We start from the raw sequence: 21,269 nt of genomic DNA, 5'->3' as shown, positions 1-21,269 counted from the left end.
CATCAAGACTAGAATCGTACAAGTCTTCAGAATTTCTCACTGACTGATGTGTGAAAGGAAAAAAAAAGAGATGATAGGGGAGGACACAGAAGGACAAACAGTTTCCAGGAGTTTGACTGTAAATGCATTTTAGAGACTTTTTCATTTAGTGAGAGGAGCCTGTTTTTGTCATTTTCCAAAAGGCTGTTTTTCACTCTATTGAGTGAAGAACTTTTAGAAAATTACCCTGCCTAAACCTCCTCACCCCAATTAAAGAGATTGGAAAGGGAGACTGAAGGATTGATCTTTTTCTTGTTATAATTGTGTAATGTTTTATTTAACAAGTTCATTCTAAAGTATAATTTAAAGTTTTTGAGTAGATGGTCCTTCTTATAGTTATTGTCTTGGCTCGTGTAGTTGAATCATTAATAAATTTACTTTCACAGTGCTATTTTCTGAGATGTAGAAATGTTGCAGTATTTTTAATTAGAAACTTTAAAGGTGATTGGAATAAGGTAGAATTATTGACCCAGGTTCCACTTCTGCTTCATCACAGGTTAAATTGTACCGCTGATTGATCGATGGACTGGACTCTTAGCTATTGTGGACACTGTCCTTTTGTCCTTTGTCCACTGGATGGATGGATTTACTGTATACATCCTTTCTGATAGTCAATAATTGATACAATGTGGTTGTAAAGGTGGATCCTAAATTGACTGACCTTAAAATTTGTTATTCTCTAGGAAAAGAGGTTGAATATATATCACTTCTCTTCTGTTGTGTGCCTGTAATGATTGCTCACTGGTAGTATGCCTGTGTTTGCCCGATGAATAGAAAACTATTTATTAGTTTGATTTATTTTACATTTCATGCTGCTATTTTTGAAATTGCACGAAGAATTTAAACATTTCGAACATTGCATGCTTTTATGACATCCCGTATGAGGCAGAACTTTCTTGATTTTGACTTAGTGGAGCTAAATATAATTTGAATCTTATAAATTTCAAGATGCATTGCAGAAGATATGCAGCTGCGACTCTTTTTACACCCCTGGTTGCGTTAGCTCTGACATCTTTGATGCATGTTGCATTCACAAACTGGAAAACTTCACGGAAGTTTGGTCTCAGTCTGCTTATTTTCAGCACATCAGGGTCTAAACGTCCACAAATGAACTGCTCAGACATGGCAGTCGTAACGGAGCCAATCCTGCCAAATGCTTCACATCATGCTTGAAGTCTAGTTTGAACTTGTTCACATCACTTGCAGCAGTCTTTAAACCTTGGCGAGATTCTGCTTGTCTGACCTTATCACTCAAACTTGCTTGTTACTGTGGTTGTCCACAGGGAAACAGACCACCGCTTTTGTGGTCAGTCGACTTTAATATTGATCTAATGAACTGTAGTACTTCAATCAGGACTGGAGTTGATTGGATCAATATAAAGTGAGCGAATCGTTCTTTAATCAGAACCTGAACTGCTCTTTACTGGGAAAGCAGTAGTCTGTGAAGTGGCATAATAGCCTTTAGGCGTGTGCTCACACACACAGCCAGAAAGACTTTCTTTGTGCATTCCCCGTGCGCTCCATGCTCTAATTGTTTAACTCAGGAGGTTACTTACAAAGCAATAGAATGCAGGTGATAGCCGTCCAAGTGAGAAACCTTTTTTTTAAACAGTCCTTGTTAATAGTTTTACTTAAGCACGAGTGTAACTCATTGTTATAAGCGCCTCATTTTTGACACAGAGTTCTTACTGGATTTCATAACTTGTCAGCCCCACTTATAACATTTATGTGCAACTACGTTTTAGTGGAAAAGCTTGTCAAGCGCTCAGCAGCAGTTAACACTGAGGGACCGATTTCTGTGCCGCCAGTACTCTCCAGCAGGAAACACTGTGTCGCTCAAGACAGCTTTCCAGAAGCTGTTTTATTACGTAAATGCCCTATGTTAGGAAATACAGCTGAATCAGACATGGCTCAAGTATCTCCATCACACTTTTAGCAAGCTAGATGAGGTGACTGAGAGGAATGGATTTCTCTTTATCTCAGCAAACGATTTAATGACCAGCTTTGCCCCACAGTCAGTCAGGATTCTACCCTGTTCATTCATTAGTTGTGCAGAACAAACAATCATTTGATCAAGCTTTTATAACCTGTTTTTTTTTTCTTTGTGTGTTCAACCAATGTTAACAGGAGCTGTGGGGATGCCCCTCCCTGGAGTGAATGTCCGGATTGTCATGAATAACACAACCAACACCATAATTGCTGAGGGGACTCACAAAGACACGCAGGTAATCAGTGGATACATTGTTTTAAGAACTTTCATCTTTAGGCAGTCTGTAAATAATGTAGATGCAGTTTAACAAGAAACCGATGCAACAAAAATAGCTGAAATTTAGAATGTTTAGAGGAATCTACCTGCCAATGACCTTAGATATGTATCTGCAAGTTTACCATAAAGTAACTCATTTCTCACTTAATAAAATGTTTTGAACCGTCACTATTTTCAAATTCCACTCTATTTGCCATCATACAAATGGAATCTCCATGTATGAATAAGCTATAAATACATAAAACTCACTCAGTTGTATGCAAGCTGCGGATATTCCAGGATTTATTTTCTTCCAAATACATTCATTATCCAGAAATCAACCAGATGTCCATTGAAGGCAAATTTCAAGAGCACTTAAATCTAAACTGTCTGCTCTGTTCGTCTTGGTTTCCTCCTTGCTTTCTCTCTCTGAATATAACACAGATATGCCAAGGTCTGGAGGGCAAAGAGGGGGAGCTCCTGGTACGAGGGCCGTCCGTCTTTAAAGAGTACTGGAACAAACCTCAGGAGACACGAGAGTCTTTCACTGAGGATGGCTGGTTCAAAACAGGTACTAAACTTCCCCCCCCCTGCTCCTCTTTCCATACACCTCACTCACTCCTCAGAAGTGCAAATGGTCAGAGAGCGAATTCTGCCGCTAATTGCAGCTACATGGTGGGAACTGTCAGAGAGACTCGCAGAAGGAGGGAAGATGTTGTCAGGGCTTGTGCAGCAAGCCTCCCTTTTAGGACAAGATTTAAAAAAAACAGGTGTCCATTCCTGAAAAAAACACGATCTGCACAAACTCACACACTCAAGTATGTGTGTAGTGTTGGTGTGTGTGCGCACATATTCGGGGTCTATGAGGAGTGATAAATGGACTATGTGTGTTTTTGGTGCTGCAGGGCATTTTTCCTCCTAAGTGGTTGTGACTGCTTTGGGTCTTGAGGAACCAAGTTTTGCACTCTCTCTCTCTCTCTCTCTCTCTCTCTCTCTCTCTCTCTTTGCTGTGTGTGTGGCCGAGCAGAGGGAAGCTGTCATCTGTGGCTGTCGTTCCCTGCAGCCCAGCGCTTCTGCCTTTACTTTCCTTTTCCCTTTACCCCCCACACGACTGGGAGGCAGGCATTACGCTGGCGAGGGGGGAGAGGCTGAGGGGCGCAGGACGGAGGGCAGAAGCAATCGGAGCTTTGAATTGTCATGTAGACGACAGGAAATAAGAGCCTGAAGCGAAAGAGTGAGAAAAGGAGCTGAAAGTATTGAGCTTGGAGATGTGGAGCTGGAGGGGTTAGAAACAGTCGGCCACAAAGGGGGGGAAAAAAAAGTGGGGATGGACAAGGTAGGGACGGGAAGCTGGTGGTGGGAGCAGTAAGGAAGGAGTGAGTGATGGAGAGTGAAGCAGGGCACGGCAGTGGGAGAGCAGGGCATAGTGTGTTTAATTGGCTTTGCAGGCTGGAAGGACAGAGATCCAGAGCACAGCACGTTGCTGTCACACTCCATTACAGCCACTGGCCACATAATGAGAGCCTGTGCAATCAGCTCCCCACAGACCAGTCCCTCAAGCCACATGCACACACACACACACACACTCACACACACACTGTGTAGCATTTGCAGGAAGGTACCAAACGCGTTCTTTGCCCACCCAGCTGCTTGTGTTCCTTGATGTTCGCTTCACCATAGACGCACATGGACAGGACTGTGAAGCTAAGGGAGGTCGGCCATTTTATTATTATTATTATTATTATTATTATGATTATTATTATTATTATTATTATTGTTATCATCATCATTGTCTCTTTCGAGGGACCTTTTCTTCTGACTTCATCGCCTCTGCACAGCTCGTTGTGGCTTTTTGTCTTATTTATTTTGTGATTATTCCAATCAATCATGCTAATGTGGCCAAATTATAATCTATTATACACAAAGTTGCAATAAATTGAAGCTACGACTGCAGATCAGACTCCTACTATTGTTGGGTCATCATGTTTTCTTTTTGTTGGGGAACATTAAGGATCTGAAAGAGAATCTTGCTTTGCCTCATCCAGGTGATTTATGGAGGCTCATGCTCATGTGATCTCCCACACAGTCGACTCATGTCCAGACACTCGACCACCATTTCCCAACAAGCCGCTTTCTAAAGTGGAAGGGAAGTGGAGGCTCCCAGCAGTGAACCCTCTTTGTAGCTTCCTAACTCCTCTCTCACACTCTTACCCTTTTTACCCTCACACCTGCTCCCTGTTTCACACTGCGTCTTTCACTCTGACTCATTCTCACACTCCATCTTTGATTTGGTAACTCTTGGCTGATCTCTTGTCACCTGCGCGTGGAGCTGTGTGAATCTCACTTCTTCTGCTTTTTTCAGGATCTAACCACTCAGTCAGGTGTGAAGAGGAGGATACTCTTCAAATAGATGGATTAGTTTTGTATATTTACACTAGCAGACAATCAAAATGCGTGATTTAAACTTTATTTTACTCCTAAAACTGACAAATACTCAGAACGCCGGCCAACAGAATAATTTCTCATCTTATGAGAAAGATTTATTTTTCTTATTTCCATGAACCCTCAGTAGAACTGTGAAGAGGGTTTGAAACATTTCAGTTTTGTCCCTTTTAGGAGGACGTAGGTAGATGTGTGCACATTTGCTGCTGCATAGAAATTTAATGGAACAGTTTAATACTGGCAGTGTGTCGAGGGTCTACCCGGCTCCAGAACCCCACGACCCAGGACAAGATGAAGCCCTTTAGAAAATACATTGATGGGTGGAATTTAAGACTTTTTAAAGTCTTGTTGGAACTTTGTGTTTATTTGAGGCTTATTAGGTTTTAAAAGGAGTGTGAAAAAAATAACACACTCAGATGAACAGCACATTGTATATCATGTGTTTGGGGAAAAAGGTTGGTTTTACTGGTAATCTGGTTTAGTGCTACTAAGTTATTGTAGAAGAAAACTGAATGAGAGTATCCAATTAAATGTCAGCTTGCTTAGTGCTGAAAATAAAAAAAAAATATGTACAAAATGTAGTAGAACTGTTCATGCGTGTTTGTTTATAGTGCTGATTTCTTAGTCATGTCTTTAAGCTAAATTTCTTTATCATGCCACATCGATTTGAAGCTTTAAGTAACGTTCACCAGAAGATATATATCATTGCAGAAGTACCTTCTGATATCTGTAGCCAAATTAAAAAAAAAAAAAAACTGAATCAGTCGACTTGATTTTCAACCTACAACTGGAGAAAAAGGGGGGAAATTTGTCAAATGAGACAGCGGAAATGTTCCAATGTTCTAATATTTAAATTAGTCTCACAAAAAAAAAAAAAATTAGTCTCCAGATGGAAACATCTATACAGTTTGTACTGTGCGGCTGCCACAGACTGGAAAATTAAGTCAGAAAAGAAAGTAAAGCTAATCGGGCAGACTGGCAGGTCGATAGGAAGAGGAGGCAAAGGAGAGATGACCGAAGAAAAGTGAAGTTTGAAAACGTGTGATAGTTTGGATCGATGAGGTCTCAGCTGGCCAGAGGTGTCTTCTCCAGCGCGAGCAGGTGCTGTTTGGCATGATTGGCAGCTCTATAGGGAAGCTGTCATCCGAGCGTTCTCTCTCTTTCCACTTATCTTCACAAACATCTCCCAGCACATTGATCCCCTCGCGCTTTTTTAACCCTCCTTTTGTGCTTTTGCAAAGCAGTCCGTCTGCCGTCCAAAACTGAGAGTTCAGCTCCGGCGGACGAGACTGTGAAAGCTTTTGTTGTCAAGTTCGATGTGCACATGTAAATGCTCTGATCTGGCAGCAGCCCAGGTGAGGAGGAGCAGGCCGTAAACCACCGGCGGTGGAGAGATTTGTGCTAAGCCGGTGTCACGAGGGCTGCGCACTCCTCCCAGAACGGATAATGATATTCTGAAGATTCCTGAAGTTTCTGAATGCATAAATTAGTAACAACTTGTGAGAAGACAGGGACCACTTTGGCATTTAGCAGCTCGCATTTCTGTGATAAGTAAAGAGTTTTGCGTGTTGGAGACAGCGTGGAGGAAGTTGGTGCTTGAGGGCTGACTATTAGCCCTGCCTTATCAAAGTATTAATTATTTATTTCATTTACTGCTCGGGGGCAGAAATGTTAACAAGAGGGTTAAATCTTTTTACGGCATTTTACCTCGGTTTCACACTCCTAATGGCTTACTCTCACAGAACCTATTAACGCGAGCCAAATGAATCTTCTTAGAGCTAGAATTAGGGATAAATGTAGCACAATATATTTTGATCAGGTTTGCCTTCGCAAGTTGGCTCGAATTAGAAAAATGATGCAGAGGCTCGTGTTTGAGAACTTTCTGTATGAAACACTGTTTTCACACAGCGTGAGTGTTAAAGCGCGCATGTGAGGAAAAGCGTGTGTGTGTGTGTGTGTGTGTGTCTGCGTGCCTGCGAGAGTTGTAACCCCAGCTGTAAAGGTGAGCATCGGATCCGCGGGCGAACGTTTCAGCAGACAGACAGAAGTGTGGCTCATATCCTGCAGAGCCATCACTAGTCATTTGTGCATCGTTCCTTCGCTCCCGGCTGCGCTCTCACCCCCTCTGCCCTGCCTCCGTCCCTCTCTGGGTTCCCAATGTCATATTTCACCCCAAGTTACACTGTGTCCTCCTAACTCCAATGTCAGAGCTCCCTGTGGGATTCCTTCAACACCCTGCCTCTCCCCCAGCAGCTTGTTCGAATCAGCCGTCCCTGTAACATTTAGAGCCGAGGTGACAATACATGGGGCTCTCTGTTTATGAACCCTGGCTGCAGGTAAATCTACTCAAACTGTTCTTGTTTTTTTTTTTTTACAAATTGGAAAAAAACATCTGGTATTTCTGTCAACTGTTGTGCAGAACTCTGCTGTCACACTTCTTTGAATCTTGTCTTGAAGTCTTGAAGTTGCTTGATTTCAAAGAAAACCAAAACAACAGCTATTCTGAGATATGAAGTCTGCTTTGTTTGGCAGCCAGACGTCGCAATCGTGGTCGCCACACGTCTTTTTTGAGATCCGATCTGGTGATTCAGTTCTGTGTAGGTGCACGTAAACAGCAGTTAAATAGTCCCCTTGATGAACATGGCTGATCTGAAACAGACATCAATCCCCAAGTTCAGCCTGTTATCTGCTGTAAGAATGGAAAACCAGCAAGGGCTGCAATCAGTATAGCATTAACATAAAGCAATTCAAGCTCCTTTAATTGCATTATATTAAACAAATTAGATCACTCATCCAAGTGCAAAGTGCTTTCTTGTTCGATATTAATTACTAAAAAAGGAGCTGTGACAAAAGTTAAGGATGATAAATAATGTCAGAGCTGAGATTTCACTGCTTGGCTGTCTGTTATTTATCCTCATTAACACTTCCATCTCGGCGTCGGGGCTTTAATGTGGAACATTAATATTCATATATGCTAAGTGTTTACAGTCACTCTGAGAGGCATGACTCACATTTAGACCTCTCTCATCTTTGAACAGATAAGGCTCTCGTCGCTGCGGTAATGGAGGGCGCTCGGTTCGAGCCCGCAGCGAGAGAGCTGAAGTTGTGCTGAATGTGATGAAACACTCCGAGTCCACTTTTGCCTTCCCACAGAGGGGAAGCGTCACGCCACCGGCCTCACACACACAACACTCGAGTGATGCTTGTGCAGAGACATGTATAAACACTCCATGTCCGTCACACGGCATCTGGAAAGTGTCAACTTTTAAAGGAAAAAAATGTTTGGTTTAAGAAAGGTGTGTTTGCGTTTGTTGTTTTAAAATGTTGCCATAATGTGGTGTACTCAGTTCTGATCCGCAAGGTTTTAGTTATATATTTTTGTCTGACTCAAAGTCACGATCCAGTTTGAATCATGATGAATATGAAAAGATTGTGTTTACTCTGATGTGCAGTGTGTACATGTGGCTTGTGACACTACCGGAAAATTATTCAAAATGCCTTCCAAAAAAAAACCCACCTAAAGTTGTATCTTTACATTATGCATACAAATAACTAGTTTTATTCATTAATACAACACTCAAGTAAAGAAATTGAGTCTGTACTTTTATTTTTACTCTGAAAAATGTCTTAAGTATGACCATGTAGTCACACAAAAGCTTTATCAGCATGTACCGGTATTTTTTCTTTAACATGAACTTTGCAGTGCCCTGAAAAACTATCAAACAACTCCCACATATTGAGAAATTTGTTTGTCTTGATATTGAATATATTAAAATCATTTTTAGATGATTTTTCTAAGTTTAATTCTAATGGCCGAAGCCAGATGTATTTTTGTAAAAGCTGTTTTAATTTCAATCCCAAATTATATTTTTTTTTGATAAATGTTTGTGCCTTTCTAACCCATTCGGACTGGTATTAGAAATCCAAAACTATCGAAGAATAAATGGCTGGACATGTTTTTATTTCATCTGTCAGAGTCTGCTCTTTAAAGGAAGCTAAATGCCAGCCACATCTCCAGGGTTGAGTGGGGCGTGTACACAAAAACAAGCATGTGGTGCTGAGATCAAGGTCGAACTCGCATCACATTGAGTTACAAAGACTTATTTCTCTCAATTTTCAGAACAGCACAAATCTGTTAATGGGGCTTGAAGGTCCTGGAAGTCTTATAAATGACTCCATTCACCTCCACAGAAATGGTTTCTGTGATTTTTCAGTTCCCGCTCTCTCTTCCACACCTCTTGCAGGGAGGCTTGTGGCGGCAGGCTGGAGTGTTTTTGTGATGTTGGCCTTTGTCATATGTCACACTCTGCCCTTTACTTTCACACGCTTTTCGTCTAAGAAAAGCCACATGTCCAGACTCTGTCCGTCTGAAGTTTTGAATAGGAGTCAGATGGGGCCACGACACAGTTACATTTCAGGTGAAATTATTCACAATTTATTTGCGTGATGAAACTATTTTTTATTAATTTATTATTATTACACACACAATTACTTTTAACACATATCAAATCAATCCTGACATTTTTTTGAAGCAACAGAAAGGCAGCCTGAGCGTGGAGACCCTCCTCTGCCGCCCGCCTGCAGAGGGTTTGTTGAGTAGATACTCAGGGAGAGTGGCAAACGCTTTGTTTGCAAGGTCAAGAGGCACAATTCGGTAAAACCTGTAACCTTTCTCACCTGGACTAAGCTTCAACGTGACTGTACGACATGTGGTCTTACAACTAAATAATTAGTAGATTTTACATGTTCAGTCATGTGAAACACAAGTACAAACTGTGCCAACCTGGTAATTTATATTTACTTTAAGCCATCGAATGACTCTTTCAAGTTGTGTTACTTGTGTAACTTTAGCATAGCATCACTCTAAAGCTAAAGTCACCTGAGTTTACCTGCGCTTACCTGCGCTGACCCTGTTACTGTACTTATCGTATTGATACATAATCCATTGAGATTGATCATTTTGTCAATGAGTTCAAAACACAAATCCAGAAAATAAAAGCACAATAACATACAACAGACAATGCTCACAAGAGCTTTAATTTTCTATCCCTCCCAACCAACTAAAGCGCAACACTATTGTAATTAACATTTAAAGTAAAATAGGTAGGTTAGTAGTTTTGGATTCTTAAATGTTTGAAGACATTACAAGTGGTAAATATACATCAATGGACAAGAGCAAATGATTATCACAATTAAAAAGCAACAGTATGATGTCTTTATCAAGAATGTTAATGAAGTCCTAAAGAAATGAAAAGAGCCACTCCATCTAATAGATATTGGCAAGTTGTTCCCGTCTGAAGGAGCTTTTAATACAGACACACGCCTCCCACTTTCCTGATTTATTTTGTGGACAAAAACGAAAACGAAAATGGAAAAAAACAAAAAACAATTTATCTGCTGGGTAAAAACCCCATCGCTGGTTCCATCCAAATGTTGTAATTTTTTTCTATATTCATTCATGTAAACATAAAATGCTGACAGTAACCTGCACTGATGATAAAGCATCCGATGTTTCTGCAGCGTGTCACTCTCAATTTCTCTTACAACCAGCTGAATTCCCGTCATTTCAGATTTTTCACATTTCTCAGGTTTATTGTAGAACCTGTCGAGAAAATTACTCCCACAAAACTTAAAAGAAAACTACAGCTTAAATGAAGCCACTGTTTTTTGTTTAGAAAGAAAATGTCTTTAAACCCAGGACTGCTGTAGTGGGCTCTACTCTGCACTGTGTAATGGTATAGTCGTGTTCAGAAATGTAAATTATAATGTATCTTCCTACTCCTTTTTTGAACAGGGTGCACTTGTTTATTTAGTTTTATTTTTTTTGTTCTCTTTACATCTTTAATGTGTATATCTATTAAAACTGATCAATAAATGGCAGGAAAGGGTGCATCAGAAAGCACCAACGGAAATAAAATAGAGCACCTACATTCAAAATTAATACCAATCAACTGTATTGCATGCATCCTGTAGTCTAATTATCATATGATTTATAAATTTTCATTTAGCTCTCTTGGGCCAGTCAGGGATGACTGAGAGCTGTTTGTGGCCTGCAGGCCATACAACGCCCAGGTCTGCTTCACAGCCTTTTATTTTTATTTTTTTTCCATTCATTTATTTTTGATACAGTAATGTTTGATGATTGCTGCAGGCAGTATCATTACAGCTGCTGATAACACACAACTCTGTTAACAAAATTATAACTGATGGTTCTAATTTACTCCGTATTGATTTTCTGCTTGTTTTTTTTATTTCAACTGTAACCAAGGACGAGTTCCACAGAGACAACTAATGTCATGTTCTTGTTGTCTGAAAGACATCATGGAACTTTTCTCTGCCCTCCATCCTCAGTTAAATTCTTGATCTGTTTTTATTTCCTCTTTTTTTTTTTTTTTTTCCTCCACACTCCTTGCCTTCACTTTCTTTAATGCCTCAGAATGAGATGAAAGCCCAGTGCAATTAGGCTTCTTATCGTTTTAATTAAGAAAGCCATTCGGCCATATCTGCCTCAGACGCCATAACACATAATGGCAGAGAGTCTCTGATGCCTGAAGTTGTGTGTGTGTGTGGATGTGTGTGTGCGTGTGTATATTGTCAGTACTTACTGTATATGTGTGTGTGTGTACGTCCCAGTAACACAGTTCCCAACAATCTCTCTCCCGCCCTCCGTTTCTCTTTTATCAGTCTGTCTTCTCCAATCGCTATTCCCACTATTCCCTCTTGTACGTCTCTCCAAACATGCTGTTCTATCCCCCGTCATTCCCCCCTCCTCAAAGAGACAAGGTCAGAGAGTCCTGTATAAGTACTTCAAACTCTATCTGACGATGTTTTATGACTCTTCCTTTTCAACCCTTTTGTCAAAGATTGCTTCATTATTGCTGTTTTCATTCTTTACAGTGCAACCCTCCCAGCCAGATGGATGGACTTCATGGTATTTCCATCTTGTGCATATCCACACAAGACACACCAACAGCTTATCAATGTGCATGTAAACTGCTCTTCTCTCCACATCTATTTGCATAAGATGAGAGAGCTACAGCCACGGCTGAAACCAAATTATCCCAGTATTTTTTTATTTTTTTTTTAAATTTTTTTATTTTACCCTCTCATGCAAAAGAGCAGGCGGCGAGGGAAAACTGCAACCACCCTGATAGTGGTGTTAAGACCCAACCAAGCTTCTCGACTCCCCCTCTGTTCGCTCCTCCATTCTCCCTCTCCTCTCCCGTTACCCCGGCCTATCAGTGAGGAGCAGTGGTCTGTGAAGAAATTCCCAATATCTAAATTTACACACTGTATCAATCTTGTTTAATAGACTGGAAAGCTTATAGCCGCCGTGGCAAGCCAGCAGAGAGGGCAGCGGTGATAAATTGTCGGTGTGCAGGCGACAGCCGCCCGTGATGTATAATGAAATATTTATGATTTATCCCAGCTAATAAACTGAAATGAAGTGCATGATGTATGGGAACAGATGGGCCCTCTATTGATGCAGAGGTGGAGAGGCAAGCGGGGGAAGAGGAGACAGGAAGATAGGTGGAGAGAAGGAAGCAGGAGATGTGATGAGAGATGTTTGAGAGGTTGCGGGTTGAAAATAAGGAGTATGGACCGAGCGGGAGAAGAAAAGCCCAGTTGTTTGTGTTTGGCTGACACGGACGCAGTGGAAGGTGGGGAGGGAAAACGTGGACATAAAGGGAAGATGGATGGATGGACGGATGGATGCAGGGTTAGAGCACAGAGCAAATGAGATTAAATGATGGAATAGAGGACAAATGGAAGATGGCAGTAAAAACAGGCTGCCATCAGCATATAATCCCTCTCCTACCGGGCTTTATTGTGTTGATTCCATGTAAGGCGGCACAGTTGTTTTGTTTTATTGACTCAATATTTCAGACAGATTTTTCCTGTCGAGGCGTTTGTCGAGTCGCAATTTAACTCTAAATGTTCCTAACAGAACCATATTTGAGAAGAGACTACGCAAACACATTTGGATTATGTTGGTGAATTATGCTTTTGTTGAGAATTAGATGAGAAGGTCAGTGAGTATCGTCTGAATATTACTGGAACCAAAGTCAACGTGACATTTTGTTCTTGAGGGTCTCCTCCATCTGTTTGAAGAAGCAAATAATTTCTGAAGTTTCTTTGGGTTTTATTCTGAAACATTGAAGATTATTATTGTTTTGTGCAGCAAAAACAAAGGTGCAATCGTGCTTTTTTTTAATTTCTATTTGTAAGTTATCTATGAAAGGACACTTTTTGCTGTAGCATATCCTCTGTACGCTGATCTAGATCAGATGTGTCAAACTCTCTTTAGGTCAGGGGTCACACAGTTCCCCCCTTTGATCCCAGTATGGACAAACCATTTAAAACACAGCATACTAACATATAAATAACAGTATTTCTGAAGTTGCTGTTTGTATTAAAATGTCTACATTTCATGCACTTTTTTTTTACAAGCATATTTAACAGACTGGAATTAGGACAGATTAGGAACAGTTGTTGCTTTAGTTGAAAATTTGGCAGGCCCTGTGATATTACTTTTACTCTTTGCAGGCTCGTCTCTCGACCTGGATCCGGCGTACAGGCTTTATGTTTGACCCCCCACCTCCATGGTCTTATTTCCTCACAATGGAAAACCTTGTGTACTCATGCAAGTTGTTTTATTCATTAATCAGTTTTTTTTTCTCACCATTATTGCATTGTTGCTGGCCTTCAGGCTAGCTAATGACACAAAGTAGAATTTCCTATTGTACTCTTGAATACATTATTTCCAGTAAACATAACACTCATTTCAACAAAGGCCACAAACTACAATTATGATGGAGAGAGTAATCAATTCAACCAAATAACCAAATTCATTAATTAGAGCACAAACATAAATCTTGGAGTGTATAATTCATGCAGGGATTTCTGTTGTGTTTTTATATCTGGATAAATGCAAGTATGGTTCCTCAGTGGGATAACCTGAGAGGGGGGGCCATTGAGAGAGGTGGGGGTGGACCAGATGGTGCTTCTTCTTTCACTTTGCTCTGCCCAGATGTTTAAGGTTCAAGCAAACAAACGAGCCTCCCAACTACCTGCCAGCTACATCGGAAGAACAGTGGAGGAAGACTGATAATAATAAACATGTCAATGAAAATGCAAAAACAGAAGAAAAAAAAGTTTGAATCCTTTAAGTAATTTTTTTTTAAAATTTTCATCATGAGGTGTAATGTTGACAACCTTGCTGTGTCCCTTTGTACTCTGTTATAAAGGAGAAAAAAAACTCCAGGTCATATCAATAAACTTTCCTCAGACATCACAGATGGATCGTCCTCTGCCTCGCTGATAGTCTGCCCACAGCTGTGTCCCCTGCCGCTGACCCTTACTGACTCCTCAGCCCAGCCCTCCAACTGAAACTACAACACCCGCCTTAACTTCATCACACACACACACACACACACACACACACACACACACACTTGCTCTCCTGTCCTCCTGGTACCAGCTGTGGATACACCACCTGCAATAATCCAAAAGGACATCTTCCTCTTCCTTCTTTTCTTCCTCCTCCCACCATTTTTCTCCCCCTCCGTCTCTCTCTGCTCAGCCATAGTGACCCATTTCCTCCGATCGTCATCCCCAGGCCCAGCTGCGTCCCTCACCCCGCATGCCGTACTCACCTTCCCCCCCACCTGTCGCACAGACACCTATATGTGTGTGTGTGAGTGTGAGTGTGTGTGTGTGTGAAACCAGGAGGGATCTGAACACTCATCCATCCACTGCTTTCTAAACACACATGCATGAACATCGGCAATAACAAAGTTTACCCTACCTAAAAGTATTTTACACTGTATGTTTCTGAGTTTATGACTGATTTTTATTTTCATAATTGGTTTTATTACATTATCATTATATTTTATATTTTATTTCATATAATCATTTTCACTTAGTTTTTTAACTCAATCCTGAAAACCTCAAGATAACACTTTGTTCATTCACTTTACTGAAGTAGTGACTGCTCTCTCACAGGACTATAAATGCTCAGATTATTGAATAAGTTCACACCCCCCAAAAATTATTTGTTATTTGATGCATTTACAAATGAAAGTCATTCATATTCTGTTGCTACATGACTCAAACTTTGAATTCTTTCAAAATGGACTGCACATCATTCAGATATGCATTCCATTTTTCAATCCCTCTCTTCAGCTAGTTGCTATCATATGAATGTTATTAGTGTAAAATACATATTCTGGCCCCTTTTAAGATCAAAGTTTATTCTGCTTGTTCTTGTCATTTGTATGATTTCATTTTACTTGTCTTTGGCTCCCTATAAGGTGCTATATTGATCAAATTACTTGATGTTTTCTTCTAATCATATGCAAAAACATGCAAAGCAGTTGACTTGCCTTTGTTGATTTTACTCTAAAACCTTAATGTGCAGTTCTCATGTTTTCTTTTGTGCCCCCTGTACAACTCCATCTTCCCCATAAACAACACTAATGGTCATTTTGTATCTTTCTTCCTGTCCTGGTCAGGGGATACAGCAGTCTTTAAGGATGGTGTGTACTGGATCATGGGTCGCACCAGCGTCGACATTATCAAGAGCGGAGGTTACAAAATCAGTGCACTCGAGGTGGAGCGTCACCTCCTGGCTCATCCGGACATCATAGGTGAGAGGATTATACACACTTATTTCAGGTGTGGGTCACAATGTGCTTTCGTGTTTTTCACATATTTCTGTTGCAAGAAACCATTATACAGTTGTATGAAAATGTTTGGGCACTCCTGAGAATTTCCATTATTTTCATTTATAAATTATTAGATGTTTTTTATCAGCAACTTCATCTTAATATATCATGGTGGACACAGTAAGATATCAGTCGTGAAATTAGATTCATTGGATTAACAGAAAATGTGCTATTTGCATTGAAAGCTTTGAGAGTTGTTTTGAGGTCCCATGTTGCTGCTCTTCAGAGGAGAGTCAAAGAGAGGAAACAACTTGAACTCTAAATACCTTTCCTCAACACTGGATGCACCTGTCTATAAACGTCAATGCCTGATGAGTTCATCAGTCAGTTAATCAGCATTCAGTAGTTCCAGGTTTTTAAATCAATAAAACGACAATAGTGCAGCCCACCTTTTTGTAGGGTATCTCATTCATTTTCATACAAATTAATATTGACACAATAAACATTTTTGTCAAGAAAACACCCCAACATTCAGCTTTTATTATTAAATGAGAGACATGCCAGTGGATTGAGAAATGTGTGATTTGTGTGATGTTTAATCTGTCAGATGTGGCTGTGATCGGGGCTCCAGACGCCACATGGGGCCAGAAAGTCACCGCTGTTGTGCAGCTGAAGAAAGGCCAGAGTATGACCTTACCAGAGCTGAAGACCTGGGCCAGGTACAGTGGCTGACTTCACCAATTCTGCCACAGCTCAATTTATCATTTTTACAGGCTTCAGGATTAGCAATAGATGAGCAGTTCATGATAGGAGTCTTGTTTTTAAGAGGATATTCTGAGACATCAGCAATCAGTTTAAATATAGAGCCTGACAAACACTGGAACCTTACTCAGGTTTTACTGCCGTGCACTTTCAACTGCAAACACAGAGCTGCATGTTTCTGTAAATCAACCTGGAGGTTGCCACCTTCCAGATTCACTGGAACAAAAGTCAATGGAGTTTTTTCCGTTCGTATTTTTCAGAATATGAATTTGTGAACTGGACGCCTGATTTTCTGATAATTGCCAAAGGTAAAAAGATATGTAAAAAAAAAAAAAGACATTTACTCGAAACACCATTGCGTTCAGTGTCACCACACAAAAAGGCTCCCATCTCTTCCCTTCAGCATAGCATTGGAAATAGTATGAAAAGGAAGATAAATCTGTTGTTTTCAAATGTCAAGCAGAATCTTGAGTATAAGCATCACGAGGCTGTAAAAAACAAACCAGCCTCTGCTCTGTGTAATGACCTGATGTCCCTGAAAGCAACACCTCCTTAAAAACACTATGCAGCTTCAGCATCAGGACAAGTGAATTTTCTGACTTACGATGGTGGAAAATAGCAAAGTGTTCTTTGTGATGCTATTTGAATGGATTTCTTTCCCCGAGTACATATTTTACTGAAGGCCTTTTTCATTTGATCACAAAAACATGTCCTGAAATCAGTGTGATCAACAGAAATCAATACTGACTGAAAGCCAAGTCTTCCTGTGTCTGTTTCAAAAAGTCCTTCGAAAACAAGACTTGAATGGAAATTGGAAGAGTTTACACTGAATTACCGGGTTAATGCTTGTTTTTTTTTTTGTTTTTTTTGTTTTGTTTTTTGTTGGGTTTTTTTTTTTACATTTCTGGTTAAAAAAAAAAAGTTAATTCAGGCATGAAAAAATCGTGGCTAACGATTTGGCTGTGTTGTCTACATTGACAAGCATAGTATTACAATAATGTGTTTATAAAATAAGAGATATTTCACATACCGGTACTCCCTGTTTTTTTTTTTTAACTTTAGTAAATACTTACTTTTAGTTTCTTTTAAAGTTATTTCTGCTTATAACTAAGCAAAGAATTAGAATCTGCATTTCTAGTTTAACCAAATCTAATTTTGCATCTATATGTCTTCTCCTATTTATGTAAAGAATTAATGTAGTTTTAGCCCCTCTGCCCTCTTGTTAGTGGGGAAAAAAGGTGAAGCCTGTAGGTTAGTTTAACCACTGTTGGACTCTGACAGTATTTCAGGTATTTAGCTCCAAAACACCTTAAAAAAAAGCCTTTGGGAATTTTGTATGAGTATCTGTCTCAAATAATCCATTTAGTCCATTTTTCAGGTACAAGTTTAAGTCGTCATCACTTTGAAGTAACATCGTCGGTCTAGTTTTTGTGCTTCAAATTTGCATTGGTCAAACTTATTTTTTTGCTCTAATTGCACCAAATAACTTTTGGTCTCTAAAGAGACAAACAGACCACACACAGTATATATTCCACTAAATTCCCTTTCTTGGAATTTAGTTTAGTTGTATTAACATCTGTAAAACCCCCTTTTTTTCTTTAAATTCCCAGAAAGTGTACCTCTCACCACTAGACCACCCGCCACCTTGAAAAGTGTTTTCCACACACAGGTAGCCTCTAAACCTGCGCCACCAGTGGAGACTGTGACCTGAATAACTCCCCTGCTATCTATCATCCTTACTACTCACACCAACAAAACACAAAAGAAACATCCCATTACTACAAAGGAGTTCTGACGCTGTCTTGGTTAAATCTTTTTTTCTGATTTAAGAACACAGCCCACGCAGCTCTTTGTCAGTCTACGGTAAGCAAATGAAGGCCGTGCAGCTCTGTGAGATAGTCGAGCAGAATCTCCCCAGTGGCCGGCCCCCAAGTCCTCGGATCAATGGTGAAGGCTGTGAGAGAAAGAGAGGCCAGGGATGGACTAATGAGGGGAGCAGAGCCGAAGACAGGAGATGGAGAAGAGGAAGACGTGAAGGAAGCGAACAAATGATTGTTACCGGGCTTCATCCGACCAGCAGTGTTTTCCCCGCTTCCTTTCTAAACGTCAGGGGAGTTTATTTTGCGTACCGGTGACACGCAGTCTTTCATATTGCAAACTTTAAAACAGCCGTCTATTTCAATCTTCAATCCGTTATTTGGAAAATTCATTCCAACACATTTTTTTCCGAGCTTTTCTTCGCCCTCCCCGTCCGTCTTATGTCTTCCACGCCACTTCAAAACCCACATCTGTCGGTTATTCACATCTCTGAGGTGTACAGCTCTGTTTGTGTGTGTGTGTGTGGGTGTTTATTGCCGTTCATGGCGCCTGAATCTGTTTGCACACTCACATGTGGGCACGTGAGAAAAAAAAAAAAAAAAAATCAGATTTAGGATCAGAGTTAAGAAGGTAGGAATGGTTTGTTGAGGTTCATCGTCGTGTGCAGAAAGTTAGTGAAAGTGGAGACCAATCAGCCTGCATGTGCACGTATGTCCGTGGCAGGTCTGTAGGCTTCGTGTGATGATAGAGCCTACACACACACACACACACACACACACACACACACACACACACACACACACACACACACACACAGCGTTTTGGGCCAGGGGTGGTGCCAGCGGTCAGCCCTGTGCTGAGGCGGGGTGTAGGGGCAGAGCGAGGAGATAAAATGAGACAGAAACAAGTAGATGGATGCTCACTCTTCAGTGCCCTGGCTTCAGCTGTCAGTCTGAATCTCTATCACACCCTCTGTGCCCTCTCACTGTCTGGAACACACACACACACACACACACACATACACACACACACACACACACACACACACACACACACACACACACACACACACACACACACACACACTGCCCCAGAGAAATTGGTGACATGAGCGAGCCCCATTACCGAAACGAGTATGTGTGTGTGTGTGTGTGTGTGTGTGTGTGCACATATACTCGCTCACACTTTACTCACTGAGTCACCGAGACGGAGACATCTGCTGAAAGGAGTGTTTGATGGCAACCGTATGAGTCATTATGCTCACTCGCACATAGGGAGTGCACACAGGAACACACACACACACACACACACACACACACACACAAACACACACTTTTTCACAAAGAAACAAACAAACTAGGTTAAAAGATAATAAAAAAGCTCCGGGCCTCAAGATTTGACGTAACATCTAAGCACTCAACGCAGGAAAAAATAAAACACTTTTAATTATCCCAGCCTTCTGTTTTTCCCTTTATTATTTGTTTTATTTTTTTCCCCATCTCTCAGTGATTATATTGTTTTGTAGGGAGGGAATTGTCTGTGTCTGGAAGGCGAATTGGGGATATTAGGCAGGAGTGGTGCAAAGTGTATGAAGGACATTTCTTTCTTTATCTGGGCTGCTCTGCCACGGGGCTAGCCTTTGTTTCACAATTGTTTTCAACTTGCTTTTGTTTTTGTTGTGTTTTTTTTTTTTCCCCCCTCTGTTGTTTCTGTTGTGGCACGTGTGTGTGTGTTTCCGCTCATGTTCGTGCATCCATCAGTGTTGTGTGTGTCCATGGTGCATGTTTGCCTTTGTTCATCCTGGTTTGTGTGTGTGCCTTGATAAAAAAACACTCCTGGGTGTTGTAACTTGGCTGTTCGTTGCAGGGAGCACATGGCCCCGTACATGATTCCTACGGGCCTGGTGCTGGTGGAGGAGATGCCGAGGAATCAGATGGGGAAAGTCAATAAGAAAGACCTTCTGCGCCACTTCTTTCCATGACTGGACAACTTCTATGCCAGCGGCGGCAAATAGACTGGTGCTGAAAGATCTGCAGGCGTTCGCCGCTCCAGCGGCTCCATGGATAAACACCTAGAGCGACCTGATCCCCGAGGTAACTTGATAACAGCCGTAAACAAAGCAGTGAAGGTAATTCTGTTACACTAAACAGCAATTATCACAAACAGTGCTTCATCAGTTTCTCTGGATATCATCACTTTGATCTGTAATTTGGTTAAAGGTGTGTGAAGCAGAAGCTGAGCTCCAACAAGAGACGAGGAAACGAGTAACTTGTTGTGACTTTCTCTTTTCATTTGACGTTCGGTTCAGTGGTTTACATCTGGAAGATTTTAATCTCATCATTTCAATTTCTTCTATTTATAGTGGTGTTCTAAACATCAGTTCTAAGCTGTTTTTCTTTGGGGTGGGGGGGTATTTATTAGACAAAAGACCTTTCATAACGTGCATAACGGTACTGTGTTCTGGGCTAATTGTACTTGTGGGATTGATATGATGGTATTTACAGAACGAGAGAACTCATTACAGAGTGTAAAATGATTTAAAAAATCAAAGTGATTGCAGAAATGCAGCTTTTACAGACACTAACAATGATGTTCTGCAACAGGAAGGCGATCTAAGACCTGCCACCTTATATTTACTATTGTGTTCATTAAAACCTTGTGGTTAGGGTCTGCTTGTTTAGTGTGCTCTGGGTTTTGGATAACAGAGAACAAACCTTCACAAAAGGTTGCAAAAATAACACAGTCACAGCAGAGTTTAAGTGCAAACTAATCTGCCAACTGTACTCAATTTAAAATATCCAAAAAGAATTAAATCCACATGTGATATTAGAAGTAGTGTTTAAAAAGCCTGTCCAGACATAGAATACTTAGAAATGCAATTATTATGCATTACTGAAATGATTCTGCAGTGAGCAAAAATGAGCACGTAAAACAATCTGTATGCAAACTAAAGAAGACATGGGAATTGCCAAAAACTGTAAATAAATTTGAAAATATTTAATCATTGCCTCTTTGTTTTGTTTGTCTTTATGATGGTGATTTGAGTTCTGCAGTTCCAGCAGCTGAGCCTCAGTAAATGGGAGGAAACAGTTAGAAATTCGACTGATGAGTATTATTGTTCCATTCTGCTGTTTTGTTGGTGTTTACTCATCTGCAGTTTGAACTGGAGAGCAGGAGGATCACCGCTGAAGATAAAAAAAAAATAATTAATAGGCAATGTGTTAACAGGTGTAATTGAAGGAGAAGCTTTGAAAATGTATTAAACATCAGAAAATGTTTTCCTGCAAATCAAAAGT

At 40.6% G+C, this 21,269-nt stretch overlaps 1 protein-coding gene across 1 annotated transcript in view; it reads left to right on the top strand.

Moving 5' to 3' along the window:
* The window catches only part of acsf3 (acyl-CoA synthetase family member 3), a 36,382-nt gene extending 15,445 nt beyond the window's left edge, over window positions 1–20,937 (top strand). The window contains exons 6-10 of the mRNA XM_030098330.1: window positions 2,167–2,264; window positions 2,729–2,855; window positions 15,241–15,375; window positions 16,001–16,112; window positions 19,840–20,937. Of these exons, the coding sequence (XP_029954190.1) occupies window positions 2,167–2,264; window positions 2,729–2,855; window positions 15,241–15,375; window positions 16,001–16,112; window positions 19,840–19,954 (587 nt within the window). The 3' untranslated portion in view covers window positions 19,955–20,937. The remainder of the gene's footprint in view (window positions 1–2,166; window positions 2,265–2,728; window positions 2,856–15,240; window positions 15,376–16,000; window positions 16,113–19,839) is intronic.
* Window positions 20,938–21,269: the final 332 nt, after the last annotated feature.

The sequence above is a fragment of the Salarias fasciatus genome, chromosome 1 (assembly GCF_902148845.1).
Source record: "Salarias fasciatus chromosome 1, fSalaFa1.1, whole genome shotgun sequence".
Taxonomy (NCBI): Eukaryota; Metazoa; Chordata; class Actinopteri; order Blenniiformes; family Blenniidae; genus Salarias; species Salarias fasciatus.
The sequence above is the reverse complement of the archived record's forward strand: the minus strand, read 5'-3'. Positions and strand labels throughout refer to the sequence as shown.